The following is a 21,372-nucleotide window of genomic DNA, read 5'->3' as shown; positions in this document are numbered from 1 at the left end:
AAAAAAATCACAGGAAACAAACAATTTTATTTTTTTTGTTGACCAGTGTTATACATAGAAAACACCTAGTCCAATACAAACAAATATGTTCATGCACACAAATGTTTGTACTGTGCGGGAATCGAACCCGCTACCTCCGGAATAGTAGTCCATTTCGAACCATTACACCAAACGGCCGACATTGACATTCACACATTAAAGAAATACATTATTTAGTTTTGAGAATTTATTGCACTTTAGACAATAATATTACATTGAAATTGGAGTTAACGTGCCGGCCGGCACGTCAAGCCGGTTCGGTGGCTGATAGGCGAGAGGTGGATACAGTGAATGGAAGAGTGAACGCGCGCGCGGACCGAATGAGATCGACCGATAGTGATGTGTAGCTGTCTGTCATAGACACCTATTATTTAATGAAAAGATGAACAAAAATTTTTCAGCGCGACTAAAATATGCTTTGGCGCGTTAGCCGCACCAATGCAGCGTGACAACTGCAGTTCGGACTTCATTATGCGCCCACTACACATACAATAAAATTCGAACTATCGCACATTTTTTCTTTCTAATTCTAATTCAGTAAAAAATGTTTTTGAGACCTTCATTCAAAATTCAAAAGTTATTATCATATGACAGAACTTATGACCAGACTATGTAGGTACATTGAATAAAATATTTTTCTTTTTATCATCATGCTTAGCAACCTAATGTTACTATGACACTCGAGTTAATCCGCATTTAGCACCATAGCCTCCCCTTCTACAAGCCCCTCTACAAATGTCAAAATGTCACTTATTATAGGTATCCAAATTTTTAATTCAATTAAATTATAGTCCAGTCGTTTGGTACAAATTAACGTGGTTACCTGGAAAGTGTTCCGGGAGTTTTTAAAATTGGTGTTTAAATAGATTTCGCTATGCTCTCTGTTAGTCTGTTAGTTAAGTGTGATTGCCGCGCTCGTTGCGAAATTGGAAAAATGCTGCATTAGAGAAAGTTTTAATAATTACATTCTTTTCTATTTCGTCGTTACAGCCAAATGACGTCCACTGCTGGACAAAGGCGAGAGGCCTTTGGGTTTTCCATAGGTTTTTCATAATGAACGGTCCTGCGCTGCCCGCATTCAGGTTCTTCCCGCGACCTTTACCAGATCGTCGGTCCTCCTAGTAGGAGGCCTACCCACGCTACGTCTTCCAGCCCGTGGTCGCCACTCAAGAAATTTTCTGCCCCAATGGCCATCGTCTCTACGAGCTATGTGTCCCGCCCACTGCCACTTGATTTTAGCAATTCTGCGTGCTATGTCGGTCACTTTGGTTCTCCTGCGGATCTCCTCATTTCTGATTCGATCACGCAGGGAAACCCCGAGCATAGCCCACTCCATCGCCCTTTGGGTGACCTTGAGCCTTCTTATGAGGCCCATAGTAAGCGACCACGTTTCAGATCCTTAAACTTTCCTATTTATTTCACGACTAGCTTATGCCTGCGGCTTCACCCGCGTGAAATTCAGTGTCTGAATGGTAATCTGGGTTACAAACAATAATATTGTACAGTTTCAACAAAATCCGTTGAGTACTTTTTGCGTGAAAGAGTAACAAACCTGAGACACAGGAATCTTCCTAGTTCAGGTATCAACCCACCAACAACGTCCAACATTCTTACTTTTTGTTTTTCCTGATTGTTTGTTATTAAAATATTATCTGTTATGTTGGTGAGAAATAAACATTACTTTACTTTATTTTAAACATCCAGACATCCAAACTTTCGCATCCGCGAATTCGTACGCGTGGACCTCGTTTTAATCCATTGGGGGTGGAGTTTCGAAAAATCCGCTCTTAGCATCTATAGGGCATAAATAAATGTAAAAATGGCTTAATAGTGCACAAAATGGGCAATAGGTGGCATAATAATTGTTACTTTTGAGTTTGATATGTGATTGAACGATGACAACTAACAACAGTTGTCAATTGGGTAAAATTTTATTTTAGTTGGAAAAAGACAAAAAGTGGTAAATGGGTTAACGTGCGGGGGCTGAAAAATCATGTTGTGACGTCACGCGCGAATATTGGAAATTTTTGAAAATTTGAAAAAGTCCGTAAACTTCTCGAGGCTCTATCTTCGGTAATACTGGATGGATTGAGGTGAAATAAAGACTAGTGTAATGTATGTGATCTAAACTTTAAATTAAATCATAATTTAACTTAATATTACAACTTATGCGTGTTGTCCATTGGCCGGTTGGTGGCGGCCTGCATCCAGCGCCTTCTTGCAACCTTTATAAAGTCATCCGTCCAGCCCCCCTAGACAAAACGCACTTTTTGATCGAATCGAAAATCGAATCCGTCAAAACTCCATACAAAAAAGGGGCTTTTCGACCACTTTTCGACTGGTTTGCGATTATAATTTGCACTTTGTCTAGACCCACAGCCCCCTTAGACAAAACGCACTTTTTGATCGAATCGAAAATCGAATCCGTCAAAACTCCATACAAAAAAGGGGCTTTTCGACCACTTTTCGACTGGTTTGCGATTATAATTTGCACTTTGTCTAGACCCACAGGTTATGGCCAAGACTCTATCTTGGTGCAAACATCATGGGACATGTTGACACCACCAATCAATTGACGTACTTTTTATAACTGTCAAAACGAAACTCTCCCATAGATTTTGTATGGCACTACAAGCAAGTGACGTCACTATTTTGTCAACTCAATAAAAAAGTATGCGAACAAAAATCGTAATTTACAGGTAATTTAAAATCAATTAAGTTTTTAAGACCAGAATGAAGGGTCTTTTAAAAAAGTTGTGATTTCGAATTATAGGGGTATGGTGTCAAACTGTCTATTATACCCATAGCTGGGCACCGTTAATCAAATAGTTAACTTCGTTAATCGTTAAAACGTTAATAAAAAAATTACCTTCGTTAAACGTTAAAACGTTACATTTAGCAATGTTTAACGCAAGTTAACGTTAATCGTTAATCCGTTAACACATGGTAATAAAACGAAAAAACTAATTGTATGCAAGGTTCAAATATTTTTATGTAACAACTGCATTTCAGAATAAAAGCTTGTTTTTAATAAAGTTTTATAATAAATAAAAACAATAAAAAAAAATTAAAATCATGTATTATCAGACAAAATCAGTCCATAGTTTGGAATAGACTTTTTATTATTATAATTTTATTTTACAATCTCAATCTCAGAGCCTTGGTTTAATTCGTCGTCTCAGCCAAATGACGTCCACTGCTGGACAAAGGCCTCCCCCAAGGTTTTCCACAATGAACGGTCCTGCGCTGCCCGCATCCAGGCTCTTCCCGCGACCTTTACCAGATCGTCGGTCCACCTAGTAGGAGGCCTGCCCACGCTACGTCTTCCAGCCCGTGGTCGCCACTCGAGAACTTTCCTGCCCCAACGGCCATCGTCTCTACGAGCTATAATATGCCCCGCCCACTGCCACTTGATTTTAGCAATTCTGCGAGCTATGTCGGTTACTTTGGTTCTCCTGCGGATCTTCTCATTTCTGATTCGATCACGCAGGGAAATTCCGAGCATAGCCCGCTCCATCGCCCTTTGGGTGACCTTGAGCCTTCTTATGAGGCCCATAGTAAGCGACCACGTCTCAGATCCGTATACCATCACTGGCAACACACATTGGTCGAATACTTTCGACTTGAGACATTGCGGTATTTCGGACGTGAGTATATGGCGAAGCTTCCCGAACGCTGCTTACGCTGCCCATCCGAGTTGGATTCGACGATTGACCTCTTTCTCGAAGTTGGACCTACCTAACTGGACTGTTTGTCCCAGGTATACATAATTGTCAACAAATTCGAGTGTAGAGTCTCCAACCTTCAGAGGAGTGGGTGCAACATTGGTTTAATTACAATACAATTTAGCACCAAAGTGCTCGAAAAGATTAATCCAACGAACCCAAATTCGATGCGATTCCGCCGTTTCATTTAGGAGTTCCTATGGCCACCTCCTGACTCCAGCGTAATGGTACCATAACATTGCATTTTCATCGTACTTACATAAGTATACCTCAGCTCAATCGGTTGAGGAGAACTGGTCTTAAATTCAGTTGCAAGATTTGTCCCACACATACTAACAAGTGAAGTCAATATAAAGCTTGTAAATAAGTAGGTAAATAAAAAAAGGCATTTTTTACATCGTTTCGTTCTGGTTACAAAAACGAAAGCTCTGGAAGCCCGAAAATACTTGTCAGAACGCGTTTTTCTAGTGTTTTTCAGCGTGCCTGCTATATCTTTTTGGTAAATAGTAGGTACTGGATTAACGATTAACGGACTTAGGATAATTTAACGGAAGTTAACGAGTCCGTTAACATTTTTTAAAGTTAACTTAAAAGTTAATCCGTTAATAGAAATGTTAACTTCGTTAATTAACGATTAACGGATTAACGAGTTAATGCCCAGCTATGATTATACCTTTGTTCTAGTCGTTTTCTTCATTACTGAAGATCGCGTCCTTGATAAAATTCTTAATAGATCGTATAATCTGTCACTTTCGCCCGATGTTCGCTTTTTCTTAATAATCTTCATCATAAGGGGCTGCACAAACGTAGACACCTTTTGCTACCGACACGACACATTACAGGAAACCGAGCTTTTGTGTCCGAACTCTTGCTATCGAGATTAGATACAGATAAAATGTGGTAACTTTACAGGAAACCGAGATGCTTTGTCTGGTAGCGACTATTAGCTATCAAAGTGCATTACAATGAGGGTTTTCGCGAATGAAAGATCCGCTAGATGGCGGGACGTGGATGTGGGGTCTGACTGCTGCGTGATTTGTGGATTTTGACATATCTGTCAATGTCATGTCAAAAATAACCAATCATGCAGCATTTGGACCTCGCGTCTACGTATTGCCATCTGGCGGATTTTTCATACGCGAAAACCCTCATTGTAATGAAATATTTTGTTGTCATTGATTGTGTTGTGTCGTCTACATTTAGATTCCAGTTATCTACAGCGAAACTTTATTTGCGACGAGTAAGTATTATGTTAAATCTGATCTGGTGAAGTTTGCAGGAATCACCTAAATGCGGACAGCGCAGGACTGACTATTGAGGAAATCCTCGGGAGAAGCCATTGTTTAGCGGTGAACGTCATTAGCTGAAACGATGTGTCCAGTGGAAGCAAACGTCTACTTCTATTTAAGGAGTGGCTGAATTCATGTTGATTATTATGACAATGGCGTGGGACGTCCACCCACAAGGTGGACCGACGACATCATATAGGTAGCAGGGCAGGAAGGCGCTGGACGCAGGCCGCTACCAACCGGGCAACATGGAAAGCATTGGGGGAGGCCTATATTCAACCGTTGACGTCCTATGGCTGAAATGATGATGATGATTATATATATGTATACGACACAAGACACAAAAGTGTCTCCGTATGCGCAGCCTCTAAGCAGGTATTTGAACGTTGGTGTTAAAGCGTCACTCGTCGCCCCCGCGAGTTTTCACGAAACTCGCTTTTAATATTAAAAATAACTAAATTTATATCTTCTTACATAAATTTGTGATGACCTGAGTCACGGCCACGGTATGTCCCATCGTTATTTTTGGGCCAATGCCATGAAAATTTATGAAAGAAATGATAATTGACCTTTGAAATTGTAACTGGAAAGTAGCTATTAATGTTGGATTGAGAAAATATTAAGTCTCTTTTTTCACGGCGCATAGTACAACCCGATCGAGTTCACTGCGCACCTGGTGGCCGTGACGTCACATCGACGGTCTGCTACGGATTGGGCGAACGCGGGAGTTGTGCAGGTGAGTGCGAGAGAGAGTCGCATTCTAACGAGGTGTGCAGGTCGTGGACTCCAGAACCCGATGAAGTTGTGGGTTTGAATCCTGTGAGGAGTCAATGGTAGTGTGATGAGAGTCAATACCCGAAGTTTATATTTTGTTATTTTTTTATTTAAATTTTTTTAATAACTAAAATAATGATGTTGGGTGTACTTATTATCGTATTGATTAGGCAAATTTTGATAAAAATCATGTAGCTGTTATCTCTAGAATTAGATTAAACGGTTTGAATCAGCAAACCAAAGTTAACCTCTACAACAAAACCATAATAATCGATTAAAGTTAACATAGCAAAAGTGGAGAAAAATATCCATGATATTTGTATTCTTTCCAAAATTATCACAAACTATCTTCTTTAAAAATAATGTAAAACTATTGTAAAAGTTCAGACAAGTTACAAGAAACATTTAAAAACTTGTCACAAAAGTTTAATGTCGTCTGACACCATCTTTGATGTCTGACAACAATTCAGCGACACAACCGAAAGTAAACAAGTCAAAAATAACCGAGTGATGTAACGGATACTGACTGCTCGTCAGGGAAATGAGAAAACATGATTTAAGGTAACTCTGACTTACAAATAGAATATAATTTGGTTTCTGATATATTATGGAAATTGAAAAAAATACAGGAAAAAGCGGCAGTAGTTAATTACGAGTAATTGTGAACTTCAGGATGGCACAATGTAGTCTCTTTGATGAAATATGTATATTCTAAACAACATTGTATATGACATGTATAGTCAAACAATTTTGAAACGTCTAGTGCATCGTGCGGTCTACACAGCTTATGACCGCAGTCTGTGGAGGAACACTATCTGTGGCGCGATCCTCATCAATGAGGGATCGAGGAAGATGAAGAAGAAGTGGCAAAACTCAAGAAGTAATAACCCAGTATTGATAGTAGCGCCCTTCTATTATATTTTACAACTATACCTAACATTACCTATACTATAATGTCAACAAAAAGTCTCATGAAAACTAAGTACACAATTATGTTACTGCCAGAATCATTGGCACAGAGTAGTTCTCTAAAAAATACACTTGCATAGTTAACATACTACTTTGAGATTGCTGCTGAAAGCTACTTAACATGTCTTTGCCTATGTGTCATCATCATCCATCATTATCATTTCAGCCACAGGACGTCCACTGCTGAACATAGGCCTCCCCCAATGGTTTCCATATTGACCGGCCACGGCCCACCTTATGGATGGACTTCTCGCTCGAGCCAAGTAAACAATATATTGGAATTGGTATTCAATGTTTGGAGAGAAAAAAAGGGGTGGAAATGGATTCACAACTTTATTTTATTTTGCAGTTAATCGTAGGGGACTTGTCGAAATACAATTAGTACAACTTACTTACGTACTTAAAAATTCATTAGTTTGGTTTAAACATTGCTTAAGAACATAGCCAAATATGAAAGTCTATTTCGAGCTTCGATCGAAGAGCTTGGTACTAACCTAAGTAATCTATTACGCCTACACCACCTACACGAAGATTAGAATTATTTTAGTCTTAGTTCTCTGTTTAGTTTTGGATATTACATTAATACCATTTGCTTGACACTTTAAATAATTGAATACTAATGAAACACACCACACCAGCCAGGTGGAAGGCAAGAGAGAACGCGGTCGCCAACTCGCTGGATAGACGCCATCAAAAGGTTACTGAGTCCACCATGGTCCTGTGTACTCGCGTCATCATCATCATCATCAACAGCCCTTTACAGTCCACTGCTGGACTATGAGCATCCTCCACTATAGTGGAGGGTTTTGCCATAATCCCCACGCTGGGCAGGCGGGTTGGAGATCGCAGTTTAAAATATTGATGTTTTTCAGAGAGCGCTGCTGCCCGTTCTCTGTTTGATGTGTAGTCCTTCAGAAATGGAAGCCCATCGCCAGGAGAGCTACCCTCGGAAATGACATCGAACACACCAACGTGTACCTCGTCAGCGCAACTACGACCACTCTGACAAGAGTGCCCGTCTAAGAAGAATAAAATACAAGTAGTACTTTAATATCTAAAATCTTCTAAGATTAGAACCACTTCACGGCTAAGAAACAAAGAGATTTTGAAATATGATGAAAGCGATCCGTTCTAAAATGTTCTAAAATTAGGAAGTGCTAACTGACTCTGACATTGTTATTAATAACCAACATGACTAAGCGCCAGTTTCTCGAAAAATCTCATCTCACCCTCAATGTTAAAGGGATACGAATAGAGGCATACCTACTTAAATAAATATACTCAACCTAATTTGTACAACACTATACATCTGGAATTAGGTAAAAAACCTAACCTCCTAACCTTGAAAACTAAACTAACTTTACAAACTCCTAACTTCAAAACTTCTAACTTTGAAACCCAACTACTTATTCGAAAAACTTTTTGTTTTCCAAAAATTACTTAAGATAAAACTATTTGTTTGGGTGGAGAAAATTCTTTCCGCATAATTACGTGGATACGAAAGCAGGTTATTATTAGGGACTCCCTTGACGAGTGACGACTAAACGCCGTTAGTCGCCAACTAGACCCACAAAAACTACTTACTCTTTTCTGCTTTAATGTATTTCGAAACATTGGGAAATAATCTGTTTTTGAACCCCACAAGACAAACTCTGATTGCACTGGTTTAATTGGTACGCAAATTACAAACTTATTTTATCAAGTAAATCGACGTCTGCTTATAGCTTACTCACCACTCACCCTTTGTATAATATTGCCTGCTCCTATGTTCTTCTGATTAATTTCGTTGCGGGTTCAATGACAGTTTAAATTTCCCGGGGCAAACTTGGCCTTCACTGGTAGAGTTTTAATTGGCGATTAAGCTGTAGATCTTGGCTACACAGGAGTTGCAGCGGTGGGAAAGAGAGGTGGGAATATTCCCGTATTGCCTGCTCCTGCAGCTACTTCTAAACATTTCCCGTCCACCGTTCCCTAATAATTTTAATAATACGCCTGAAAGTTCTCAGAGGCAGCACTGAATCGTTGAAGTTCAGCCAAAGAGGCTTTTACATGACGGCATTAAAACTTTTTAATAATAAACGAATGGCGCAACTTACAAATTTAACTTTGGACGGGTAACGGCCACTGTTGAGTCTTATGGTTGGTTTTTGCCATGGAAAATGCGATACTATGACCTGGGGGCTTTTACCACTCGCTGGTAAAATTTCTGAAAGCCTATCTGTCAGAAAAAGTTTAATTTTTGTTTTCACAGGTCTCGGACGGATACCTCATAATCATAAAGTAAAATAGCGAGAGGGACAGCCGTTATAATATTCAGAACATGTTTAATAGTAATAAAATTCATAGACTTGTGTCTGTGTAAGCATAATAATATTATAGTTTAAGATTTAATATTCATTTATTTGCCTTTGCGGTGGGTGTACTTTTTTCTAATTTCTTGGTACTATTTGTTTGTTTTCAGGCGTTTCATTGTCTGTCGTTTTGCTTTCAGAAGCAGGTAATTAAATTGCTCAAATATAGAGCATGGACCTATAAAAAAGTTTTTTATAAATCCATGGTTTAGAGTAACTTACTTTTATTCTGATCATCATGACAACAGCTGGATTCACGGCAATATAGAGCAATAAGAAAAGGTATCCACATATGAAGTATGTGGATTCCTTTTCTTTTTGCTCTTTTTATGCCTGAGGGCCTAGTGCGAGTTTACATCAAACGCGCTCACTAGTGAGCGCGTCAAAAAATGACATTAAATGTATGACGGATTGTACAGCGCCGTAGCGGGAAACGTTCAATAACTAAAATTTTACGCGTTTGATGTAAACTCACACTCAGCCCACTGTACTCTCTTGATGTAGTTGTTGCTTTATTTTATAAGGATGTAGGTACCTACTCGCATCAAATATTTTTTATTTCTTTCTTTTAGGAAAACAATACGTGGTCCGTTCAGCAAACTATTCCTAGATGAATGATGGATTGTTACATTTATTTTTATATTTTAAGTGACAGACGGTGACTGACTTTCCGGCACTTGCTCTCAGCATTTGCCAAATTCTTGTCTCAAAGTGCTGGTAGAGTAACAACGAATTTGACATTCCACATTTTTAGAATAGCTTTTCTATAGATACACTAAATAATAAGCGGCTTTTCACCATCTCCGAGTAGTTCTAATTAGTTACTTCCTGAAGTCCTAGCAAGTACATTATGTATGAAGTATTTTAGCGTTATTCAGCGATCCGCATTTAATAGAGCTCTGTGACTGGTTCGTGTGTGGCCCTGTGCGTCCACGCGCACTGTGAGACCTCATAGTAATGTTTGTGAATACGGGCGTATGCAACGAATAGCCTACTTAACACTTTACTCTCAGATGGTGAACAAGGCCCTAACTGACAAAAAATCTAACCAGTTTTAAGAGCAGATATTAAACAAAAAACGATATAAAGGTTAAAGGTCAGATTAGCGATATTAAATAATATAATTATCCTACGAATTCTATTAAAATATTTACAAGCGGCTTTGACTAAACATCATGACTTAAAGATTCTACGAAAACAAAAGGCCCTATTAACTTTTATTCCATCAATTTATCATAATTATAGGTACCTAATAATGTTAAGAAGCATGTTCAATTGGAAAAAATCTACTTAATTAACTTTTGTTTTGAATAGCCCTTTTATCGATGAAGGTTTTAGGCTATAGGTACATCACTCTACAGCCAATAGGGGCGGAGCAGTAAAGAAAATTGTTGCAAAAACGGGAAATATTATTCAAACTATTTTCACGCCTACGAAAACGCAGGCACAGCTAGTTTTAAATAAACGGTTTCTAATATTATTTTGTGTAGTATTTCACTTACTTTTCTATCACTGAATGTAGACTCATTCAATATATCAACAGCTTCAGGAAGTCTGTTTTACGTTTTTCACTACATAAACAAATATTTACTTTTAAATGAACAAGCGTTGAAATGTTTTTGCTAAATTCGGCACAACATATCAAGATCGCGATCTATTTTTAATGTAATAGAGATTTTCGTAGAGTAATAGTCATATTTTGATTATTTTTGATCATCTATGTTAAAAATTAAAATACAAAACGCATGAAAAATACCGCTACTAAGTATAATGTTTATAATAATTTAACCATTGCTTTCTCTACCATATAAATTAGCAAGAGACAACCACTAACTTAAGCTGGGTTACACAATCTTACTTAACTTTATCTTAACAAACGTCAAAAGTCTGTCAAAAAACTCCATACAAAAAACAACGGTTATGGTTAAAGTCATGATTAAAATAAGGTGGTGCAACTCAGCCTTAGCTTTGGATAAAATAAAAGAAAATGAATCGTAACTATAAATTAGTTTACTTAATACTTACTCTTTAAAGATCGATCGAGTGTCTCAAGAGGCGTCAACTTAGTTTATGAGAGCATTGTTTTAAAATTACTCATTTAATTTGCATTTCATTTGCTTTATTTTAATTGATTTGATAAAAGTACAAGGCCTCTAGTAAACAGCGTATAGATAAATAAATTAAACCACTTGCGTAAATGACTCTTAAATGTAGATAAAAAGAAATTAATTGACTTTATACATAGAGCAGACTGTACTGTACATAGATTAGCGATGAACCTTTGGATATTTACATTTAAAATTAAGTTATTTTTACTTTATTTTGATAGTATTGGATCATTCTTTGGAGTGAATCATCGTGAATTTTGACGTAATATAGAAGAATAGAGTTTTTCCTGGGGTAAATCATACTCGTACTTCCATAAGTACTTGAAAAATTCTGCACTGGCGAGTAAAGGTATTTGTCATAATTTTCATAACCATAAAATGATAATTCTAATGATAACGCATTAATTGAATGTTCCAAATTATAACTATAAGTAAATTACTAAGTAAAATAAAGAAGAATATAAGAAAAAGTCTTACCTTCCAGAGCGTAGAACATCGCCGCACCCATAACACTATACAACACAAGACACAGAGTCAAAAACAAATGCGTGAACCACCTTTTGGACAATATTTTCAGTTTATTCACAAACCAGAAGGCGGACTTTTCACCAGCACTCAATCCACTTTTAGCAGTGTTCATTGTAAAGTCTTTGAAGCCTTCGAAGCGTTTGAACATGTACTCCGAAGCTTTATTATGGTACATGTGCATGAAGGGGTTGAAATACGGGTTCCCATGAGGGTCTGAGATGTGCGACCCTGGTGTGGTCGGAGGCCGCCCCCGGTATCTCGAAGACGACCAGTATTGCGGCCCCATTGACGTCGCCGTGTGGGGTCCTCGAGGGGTCGTAACTGGGGTCGTGACATCTGGTATTTGCAGGGTTATCTTCGGCCGGCTCAGCTTTTTAGGGGGCGGCGGCGGCGGGTAACTAGGAACTTCGTCTGGCGCATCCATCTTCACTGTTTTGCGATCACTGTTTACGAACGAAGCGCCGGCGTTGTAATGCCACGCGCGAACATTGACAACAAAATATTTTCGCTACGGACACGCATATAAATATACTAGTCGTCCGAACTCGCTGGACAGTGATTTTATAAATAAAACGGTTAGCTTCCCGTTGTGTCATCGGTGAGGCGATGGGATTCTCTGAATCCGTGAATAAGATCTTTAAGAGATATTTAACAGCCCTTCTTCTTTGCCAAAGTGCTAACCGAGAAGTCGGATTTCCTTCGAATCATTAGACATAAACCAGTCATTATACTTAGGACTGGTTGCGAGAAAATGAGAGGGAAAATAACGATCTTTAAAAGTGGTTACGCTTTCAGCGGTATTTCAGAGGTGTAAAAATACCTCGTGGCCGTTTTAATAGTCCGCAAAACCATAAGTGGTCTATCAAAACATTAGGCACTGTGAGCTTTTTGATAATAAGCTTGATAACGAATATACAGGGGGGGACGTACAATAATATTACGCCAATTGGGAGTGCAGACTTCCATAAACTTTTACTGGTTGTTCTAGACACGTTCAAGTGCTGAAAGTTAGGAGAATTACTCCACGATTGTTACTGCAGGTAAAACTATAAAACTGATAATTTTCAGGGTCTATTTTTTCATTAGGTAAATAGTACCTTTTTTAGATGATGAAGAAACTACTTTCATCAACGGTCAAGTGGTCTTACTCATATTTCAGCACCTACACTTTCAACTTTAGAGCTAGATAGCAGTATCAAAAATTGAGATTCAATTCAAAAACCTCTGTACTCAACTTGCAAGCCCTCAAAATGTGAAAAGCGAGGAATACCCATTCTAAGTAGTTGTATTCTCTGTTTAAGGGTTACAGTCGTGACACTCGTGACTCAAGAGCATTTAACTATTAATTCAATGAGCCACCGAAAGAAACTTCAAACCAACCAACTCTAGTGCCAAAAACAGTCTCACTTGAATGTTTTGTTGACGAGATGAACAGAGGCGTAGTTAGGGAGTTGGTTTTTAGCAGCGCCCTTTCAAATGTTAACTTTTTACTAACGTTAGTGTTTGAATATTCATTTTCAAGAAACAACTTGTATTACTTTGTAACTTAGCATCACATTTCATGAATATTTCTTTATCACCGATAGTTGGAAGAAAATTCATGAAAAATATAAAAACTCACGTAATTTCAGCTTATAATAAGTTTCACTGCTTGACGTAAGTCTATCCGAACTCCCAAGGACCGCCACAAAGCACATGAATAAGATCCGCCTTCATATAAGCTCTACCAACGGCATTTTATTTGTATTATTAACTAGCTTTCCGCCCGCGGCTTCGCCTATTACTTATTCTGTGGCTTCGCCCGCGTGGAATTTTGTCTGTCACAGAAAAACTAAGCTAATTTTACTAATTAATTAATTACACCAGGTGCGATTACGGTCAAATACCTGCCTTACCTGGCATAAAAAAAACGTTTATAATCATATCACAGAATAATAATAATGTATTATTTTAATGTAAGTAATTTGGGTTTATTTCCCTTGATACATCCCTATACATTACGCTCTCTCAATGACAGTTTGTATTGTCATTGTGTCTATCCAGGCGTCTCCTAGCATGAGAAGGGGATTAGACCCAGACTCAGCATGTTGGTATTATTCTGGTAGTAGGTAGGCACTTAATTAATACGGTAAGTAGTTAGTGTTCATAATTAAGTAGGTACAGATAAGTACACAAGAATTAGTGTTCATAATATTAGCGATAATCATAATTAATACGAGTATGAGGCGGGCAAATTTTGCTTCTTACTTACTGTTTCAACATTATTATATTCTAGAGTCTAGACCATTGGTTCCCAAATTAAGGGGCGCGCCCCCCAGGGGGGGGGGGGGCAAAGACCTTTAGAGGGGGCGGGGGCCATCTGTGTACTTAAGTATGAAAAACCTGCGCTGCTACCGCTGAGAGAATGCATTCTAGACTGCTCGATACGACCAAATAATCTGGACTGGAGGAGGAGGGGCGCGGAATTGTTTGTATGGTCGAAAGGTCGTCAAATAAGTTTGGGAACCAATGGTCTAGCTAGACAATGATATTATTAAGGTCCACAAAATGTACTTTTTCCGTTGTGTGGTGGTTTGTAGAATTTTTAGAAGGAGATTGAGTCTTGAACCTACCATTTGGGCAAACGTGAAAAATCGCCATAAAGAAGAAGCAAAACCAGCCGCCTTCTAAGTATTTATTATGACTCCAGTATTCAATGAATATGACTTTGAGTTGATGACAGCACAAAATTTGGTTGTTCTGCGTAAAACTGCTTCTTTGCAACTAACGAGTGAATCGACATTGTTACAACATCCAAATTATATAAAAGAAATATTTTAATTGCTTTTAAATCCCTGATTGGCAGAAGCTAACTGTATTAGGATTGGTAGCTTTCGTAACAACTAACTATTATTGCATAAGCATGGATACTTTTATCAACAGGGTGTCCCAAAATTTGCACGTCACACTGACACCAGAGGTAAATGAGCTTTAGACGCATCTAACAAGTACCTATATTAAGTTCATTTTTATAATTAACTAATTATGAGTCATATTTCAAAACTCATCAAACTTTTTTATATGGAAATGAATAGCCAATAGGTAAATAAAATTGGTCATATTTTAAAACTTATGAAACTTTTCTATGGACATATTAAGCTTGTTCGAAGCGTCTTAGACTCAGCTACCTCCAGTGTCAGTGTGACGTGCTAATTTTGGGACAACCTGTATAACTGAAATATTTTGAAAGGTGACGACGACATTCTCAGACTCTTGCTAGACTAATCTAAAAGTGGATATGCCGAGATCGTAGGAAGGTGAGTTTACGACGGCCATGTGTCCAATGGCCGATCGATTTACACTTCACGCTCTGGTCACCACGCTTTGCGAGTATTTATTGGGGACAATTTTCTCTAGAGCCGCCCGCGATTAAAAAAAAATTAACTAGCCCCCTGGTGGTAAGCTTATTATGCCTATTTACATTTTTTAGCGTTAAGAGTTGCATCTATAACATAATTTTCAAATGAATATGCCTATGTTACGAATGGGTTCACCACAATAGTCCACGGCGGTGGCGGGGATCAAACCCATGTTCCTCGGATCACGAGTCGACAACTTCACCGTTCGATCGGCTATTGTGGATTTATTAATCAAATTTTAATGTAGTCATTGTTGATGTAGATATTTTGTAATAAGAAAATAGTTATCTATTTTAGTGCTAGCAGGGGGTAATATAAATACGTAAGTAAGTAGTAACTACTTATTACCTCCTACCTAGTAGAGGCCTACCTATAATACGTCTTCCGGCCCGTGGGTACCACTCGACTAGCCCTTTCGGACCGCTCCAATACAATTGTGCGGGTTACAAAATCGAGATTATCTCATAAGTTTTACATCGGAAGTGGATGGGCTGAGTATCGTACGATTTTGCGGGATGCGTTCTTTCACCTCCCGTGCAAATTTTGTCCGAAGCGCAGTTGGTGAGCCGGTTACAACCTGTACAGTTCATGACTGATTGTGCTCCCCGACTTGGCGAAAGAAAGTAGGACCTACTATGGTTTTATTATGTAATTGTAGTAATATTACAAGTTATTGATTAGACAAATAGTTAAAAATAGCATCTTTTTGTGATAACAGTGACTACTTGTAAGCAAAGGCTTTGGCGTAACGGCTTAACGAACTTTACTGACACAATTGTATCGACGTGGGCCCTACAATACCTTATGCGTATTTTAAGTTTCTCGTAATTATTAATTTTTCATGGTTTCCGCACCATGTTTCCCTATCTCTGTCTATATTTACTGTTGAGCTCATGGAACAGATGGTTTTGCCCACAAATCAACATTAAATGGCAAATACTGGTATAAAATTTAAACCTGTTTATTCCTTACTGGTTATAAATACGTTTTTCGGAATACATGCTATGAATAAAATTTCCAAAACCCTTACAATTTTGACCCTCACAATTGTACGTAGGAAGTGAAGGGCCCAGTTTGATACAATTGTTGGTATATGAATTTTCCAAGATGGCGGCGGAAAATCTGGAAAATTATAGCAGATTCGTAATCTGCGGTCCCAAATTACCTAAAATTCATGTTCAAAATTACTAATTTCTTTCTAGTTTAAGCGCGGGTCCGAAAGCGCTAGAACTTTTCTTCTCCAACGGCCATCAGTTTGAACAGCTAATAAAAGTCTGCTCATCTTAGCGAATAATAACATACGCAGTATTTGGCTACCCTAACACGTTTAGGTATGCTTTGATTACAATGGCTTGTTTACGTTTAGCGACCTACTTGGCTCGAAGAATTGCATTCCAATATTCTTCCGGAAGTTGAAGTCTGGTCAATGAACCTATTTTATGAGCTGAACTTTTGTGGTATTTTAACTTGTACTTTGTAATAATGCAAATTCTTATTTTTTGTAACATTTACGCATAACGGTATTTATAACGCTAATCACTATTATAAAAACTTGTAATCTTTTGCATTGTCACAATTTACCACCTATTAAAAAGTATAATGTCATACACTTCAACTGTCAATGTCAATGTCAAAACGTTCATTGTTTGTTCTCGGTTGTAATCGACAATTTTACTTTGGCTTTTATTTTAATTTATCCCATTAAAACTCGTTATGATACGCGCGTATGTCTACAGAAATATAGATGAAAATGAAGGCAAGCTTATGGTTGTGGAAAATTCGATTGAAGAGTTCAAAACTGTAATCTCCACACAATTTAAGTTGCCATTGGAGGATATCAAATTATTTTCCCCGAATGGATGCGAAATAAACGACACCAGAGTGATTAGGGATAATGAAAAGGTGTATTTGAACCATGAGAAGGTTGGGGACGGAGCAAGCTGTGATATTGATGAGAAATCCTTGGAAAAACTTAGTATAACTGAGAACTATGAATTGCAAGAAAAAAAGGTGGTTTCAGACTGGATAATATTGAATGTTGGTGGTAAACACTTCACTACGACAAGATCCACTATTCTGGCTAAAGAACCGCTGTCTATGTTGGCCAGGATGTTCGCAGAAGACAATAATGTGTATCTTATGAACCCTAGTGTTACTGATTCAGTAGGGGCCTACCTTATTGATAGGAGTCCTGAGTATTTCGAGCCTATTTTGAATTATTTGAGGCACGGTGATGTGATATTAGACAAGCATGTGAATCCTAGGGGAGTATTGGAGGAAGCAATATTTTATGGTAGGTTGAGACATCATCTCGCTGTTCTTATTATAATTAAAATTTGTTATTCACTATTACTCTATATTGATAAATTATTTATTCTAAGCATTCATCACACGTCTAATTATTTAGATAAAAAAGTTTTCTCTATTTAAAATTTTAAAGCTCTTCTTATTTCTTCAAATTAGTCCCAAACTTCAGCATTTTATGCCAATAGTGTTTTTAACTTTCATAGTTTAGTTTGTAATATTTTACAGGCATAGATTCCATGATACCATTCCTAAACCAGCTGATTTGGGAGGCCAAAAGTTCCAGTGGCAACAACCAAGCGTTGACTCGGATGGACGTTGTTCGCTCAATAATCACAACGCATATAAACACTGAGCTGAGGTTCCAGGGAGTGAATCTTGCTGGGGCTGACTTGAATCGACTGGATCTGAGGAACATTAATTTTAAAGTAAGCGTAAAGAATATTTTATGAAGGTAAATCTACATGAGAAATAAAATATTTTGTCAAGTTAACCCTTCATTTGGCAGTGATGCTTTTAAGCAACAGCCACTTTGAATATTTCTACAGCACCAAATAATAAGTTTTGTGCAAATCATTCGATTTTGTTACAAAGCTTAGTTCAGCAAAACACTAGTAAATCGTTCGTCGACTGAGTTTTGAGTAATTTCCTATCCATATTTCTGTCAGACGCCAAGATGACGCGCAATGAGAATAACAAAGACGGAAGTTTTATGATTTTGTACTATTTTATGATCTCTAATTGTTTTTGTTTTGTCTAAATTTAATTCACAATAAATCAAACTAATCATATAAAGCAATATTTGGCGTAGAAACTGTGTTTTCTAATACAATACATGCTTCCGAACCTCGATGTTGCCTAGAAGCAACAGTGCCAAACATCTAACAAAATAGGTTTAGCATTTTGTTAATACAAAAGAGTGTCAATACACAATAAATCAATCATGTATTACATTAATAATGTTATAGAGATGGTATAGTAATTACTTTTGATGCAATTATGGACCCTGTCGGGCACAGCATTTTAGGAGAGAGGAAGAATTTGCTGTCTGTCTCTGTGTTGTTTGTCTTCACACTTATACCGCTGAACTGATTTAAATGATAAACACATTTTTCTTGCGTTGAAGTCAACAACTATAGCAGATAACGGTAACATACCAGTTTCAGAAGCTAAAGAAAAAATAAAAAGCCAACCTTGGCTCGGCATATTGATCGTGAAGTATGATGACATACGTCATCTATCAAATGTTGGAGAAAAAGGTCATTGTCGACTTTGAGAAAATGGCCAAAAAAAAGTTTAATGCATAAAATGTGAAAAACGATTGATTTTTTTAAGATTTTCATATAAAAAACTTAATTCTATAATATATCTCAATGTTTTATTTAAGTACCCCTATTTGGCAATGTGGTAAATAAGCAACAATCGTTTTTCGCGAAAATACCAACCAAATATTTTTTTTACTATTTTTCTTAACTTTATTTGATAGTAACAATTAGGTCTAAATAGATTTTATTGAAAAAATCAAACAATTTGTGTCTTGCCAAATGAAGGGTTAATTAACTTTTCTGTAATAATAAGACTACTGTAGTTGTTTCTTGTTGTATGCCTTTGTAAGTTATTTAAAAAAAATTAAACTGTTTACGAAATTTTCCTTGAAAGTTGCTTGAATTTTAAAGCAAAACTTTCATAAAATACTTTTCAAAATTGTATTATTTTATTGAATAACCTTATAAATAAAGAAAGCCAAACAATATAATTATATCTAACTTTGTCATTTTCCCTATTCCAGTATGCGTGCCTGTCACGATGCAACCTGAGTGGTGCGAACCTCTCCCACTGTTGCTTGGAGCGGGCTGACTTATCGCACGCTAATTTAGAAGGAGCTCAGTTACTAGGCGTTAAAGCTTTATGCGCTAATATGGAAGGTTGGTATAACATTGTAATAAACAGTTGGTGTCGGCCGTTTGGTGTACTGTAGTAGTTCGAAACAGACTACTATTCCGGAGGTAGCGGGTTCGATTCATGCACAGTACAAACATTTGTGTGCATGAACATATTTGTTTGTATTGGACTGGGTGTTTACAAAAAAAAAGTATTTAAGTATGTTTATTTATATCCGTTGTCTAGTACCCATAGTACAAGCTTTGCTTAGTTTGGGACTAGAAGCGCGGTGTAAAATGTCCAAGGATATTTATTTAATTATTTATTAGTTAGCTTGCCATTTTATTTAACGAATGATGATGAAAGATGCCATGTTAGAAACCACACTAGAATGTACGTGTCATACAAGATATCACTACATAGTATAAAACAAAGTCGCTTTCCGCTGTCTGTCCCTATGTATGCTTAGATCTTTAAAACTACGCAACGGATTTTGATACGGTTTTTAAAATAGATAGAGTGATTCAAGAGAAAGGTTTATAAATATGTATACTTAGCACCCGTCGTGCGAAGCCGGGGCGGGTCGCCAGTAAAAGCATAAAGTAAAATAGTGAGAGAAAATTTTTTAATAATTCACAAAAGTGTCAGTTATTACAACTTACACTAACTTAAAGAAATACTAAGTATTTTTTTTATAATTTCAGGGGCGAACTTGAGAGGGTCGAATATGGAAGATCCTGCTGGATCCAGAGCTGTGATGGAGGGAGTTAATCTAAAAGGTGAACATTTCAAAGTTTCTAATACATAAATAGGCAACTTTGTTTGAGCCATTCTGGTAGGCTATCTTATAATAATATTTTTCATCAGTCTTTAGCTACATTTATTAAGGTTATGCTGATATATCAAGTCTAGGAAACTCTGTTTCCGTACTATCCGTATCCGTAAATAAGGCCACGGTGTCGCGCCACTAGTTAGTGACAGGACCTTATTCTACAGTGGCGCCAACTGATGAACGCTGAAACTGTAGCCGTCGCGGCGTCGTTCATTATAACTTACACTCATTATTTCAGAAAAGAGTCCAGACCTTCAATCAATATGTTAAAAATAAATACTCCAAGGTTACATAAATCAATCGGTTTCAGCACCTTGAATTCCTATATTGTATCTTTAACCTTGACATACTCTCACTAAACATGAAACTGACAGAAATAAAATAAATTTTATTTTTCAGGAGCCAACTTGGAAGGAAGCAATATGGCTGGTGTAAACTTGAGGGTGGCAACACTGAAGAATGCTAACCTTCAAAATTGTGATCTCAGGACTGCTGTGCTAGCTGGGGCAGATTTAGAGGTGTTTATTACATTTTTATTCTATAATTAATTTGCTTTTATTAATGAGCTACACAGCATATTAAATGTTTTATTTTGTGATATGATTTTAAAAAAAAACATTTCTGATATACTTAATGCAAAATGTCAATCAGATAATTTCATTATTGCGTTGTAAATAATGCAGAATGGGTAGACCTCAACTCTGTTGTGCTCCCTCAATCCAACGTCGGTACGCAAGCAGCACAAATACTCAGCCCAAACAAAATGGCTGATTGTGGCGTTCTTCTTCTTTATCAAGCATTGCTAGATACTATAGAGTAAGATAATTAATTAAGGATATAGATTAAATTATATTTTTTCTTAATTTCAGTGCTGCGACCTGTCAGGCAGCGATCTTCATGAAGCGAACCTGCGAGGCGCCAACCTGAAAGATGCGGCATTTGAACTCATGCTCACTCCCCTGCACATGTCTCAAACTATAAGATGAATTGTTATTTATTATTTATACAGAAATATATATTTTACGTTTTCTTTTCATTACTTCGTTTATTTTGTCGTATCGCCTAATAGTAATGGGACTATTCCCACCTCTGGTTCCCACCACTGCAACTCCTGTGTAGCCAGGATCTACAGCTTGACCGCCAATAAAAACCCAACCAGTGAAGGTCAAGTTTC

General features: G+C 37.4%; 2 protein-coding genes across 2 annotated transcripts in view; one reads left to right on the top strand and one right to left on the bottom strand.

Moving 5' to 3' along the window:
• LOC135083920 (potassium channel subfamily K member 18) overlaps positions 1-12,288 on the bottom strand; it is a 66,178-nt gene extending 53,890 nt beyond the window's left edge. Inside the window, exon 1 of the mRNA XM_063978676.1 lies at positions 11,733-12,288. Within this exon, the coding sequence (XP_063834746.1) occupies positions 11,733-12,207 (475 nt within the window). The 5' untranslated portion in view covers positions 12,208-12,288. The remainder of the gene's footprint in view (positions 1-11,732) is intronic.
• A 4,526-nt stretch (positions 12,289-16,814) lies between these two features.
• Positions 16,815-21,234, top strand: LOC135083914 (BTB/POZ domain-containing protein KCTD9). The gene is made up of 6 exons (XM_063978667.1): positions 16,815-17,474; positions 17,714-17,913; positions 19,275-19,410; positions 20,071-20,145; positions 20,598-20,716; positions 21,068-21,234. The coding sequence occupies exons 1-6, from the start codon at positions 16,895-16,897 to the stop codon at positions 21,182-21,184; spliced, it is 1,227 nt and encodes a 408-aa protein (XP_063834737.1). The 5' UTR covers positions 16,815-16,894; the 3' UTR covers positions 21,185-21,234.
• The last annotated feature ends 138 nt before the right edge of the window (positions 21,235-21,372 follow it).

Source organism: Ostrinia nubilalis, chromosome 24 (genome assembly GCF_963855985.1).
Source record: "Ostrinia nubilalis chromosome 24, ilOstNubi1.1, whole genome shotgun sequence".
NCBI lineage: Eukaryota > Metazoa > Arthropoda > Insecta > Lepidoptera > Crambidae > Ostrinia > Ostrinia nubilalis.
Note: the sequence above shows the minus strand (reverse complement) of the source record. Positions and strands in the feature narration are given on the sequence as shown.

What these genes read in the sequence shown, in the direction of transcription:
- LOC135083914 (XM_063978667.1), top strand. Translation starts at nt 16,895, where the DNA reads ATGATACGCGCGTATGTCTACAGAAATATAGATGAAAATGAAGGCAAG. An exon ending in GGAGGAAGCAATATTTTATG is followed by an intron (nt 17,475 to 17,713) that starts GTAGGTTGAGAC and finishes AATATTTTACAG; the next exon opens with GCATAGATTCCATGATACCA. An exon ending in TGAGGAACATTAATTTTAAA is followed by an intron (nt 17,914 to 19,274) that starts GTAAGCGTAAAG and finishes TCCCTATTCCAG; the next exon opens with TATGCGTGCCTGTCACGATG.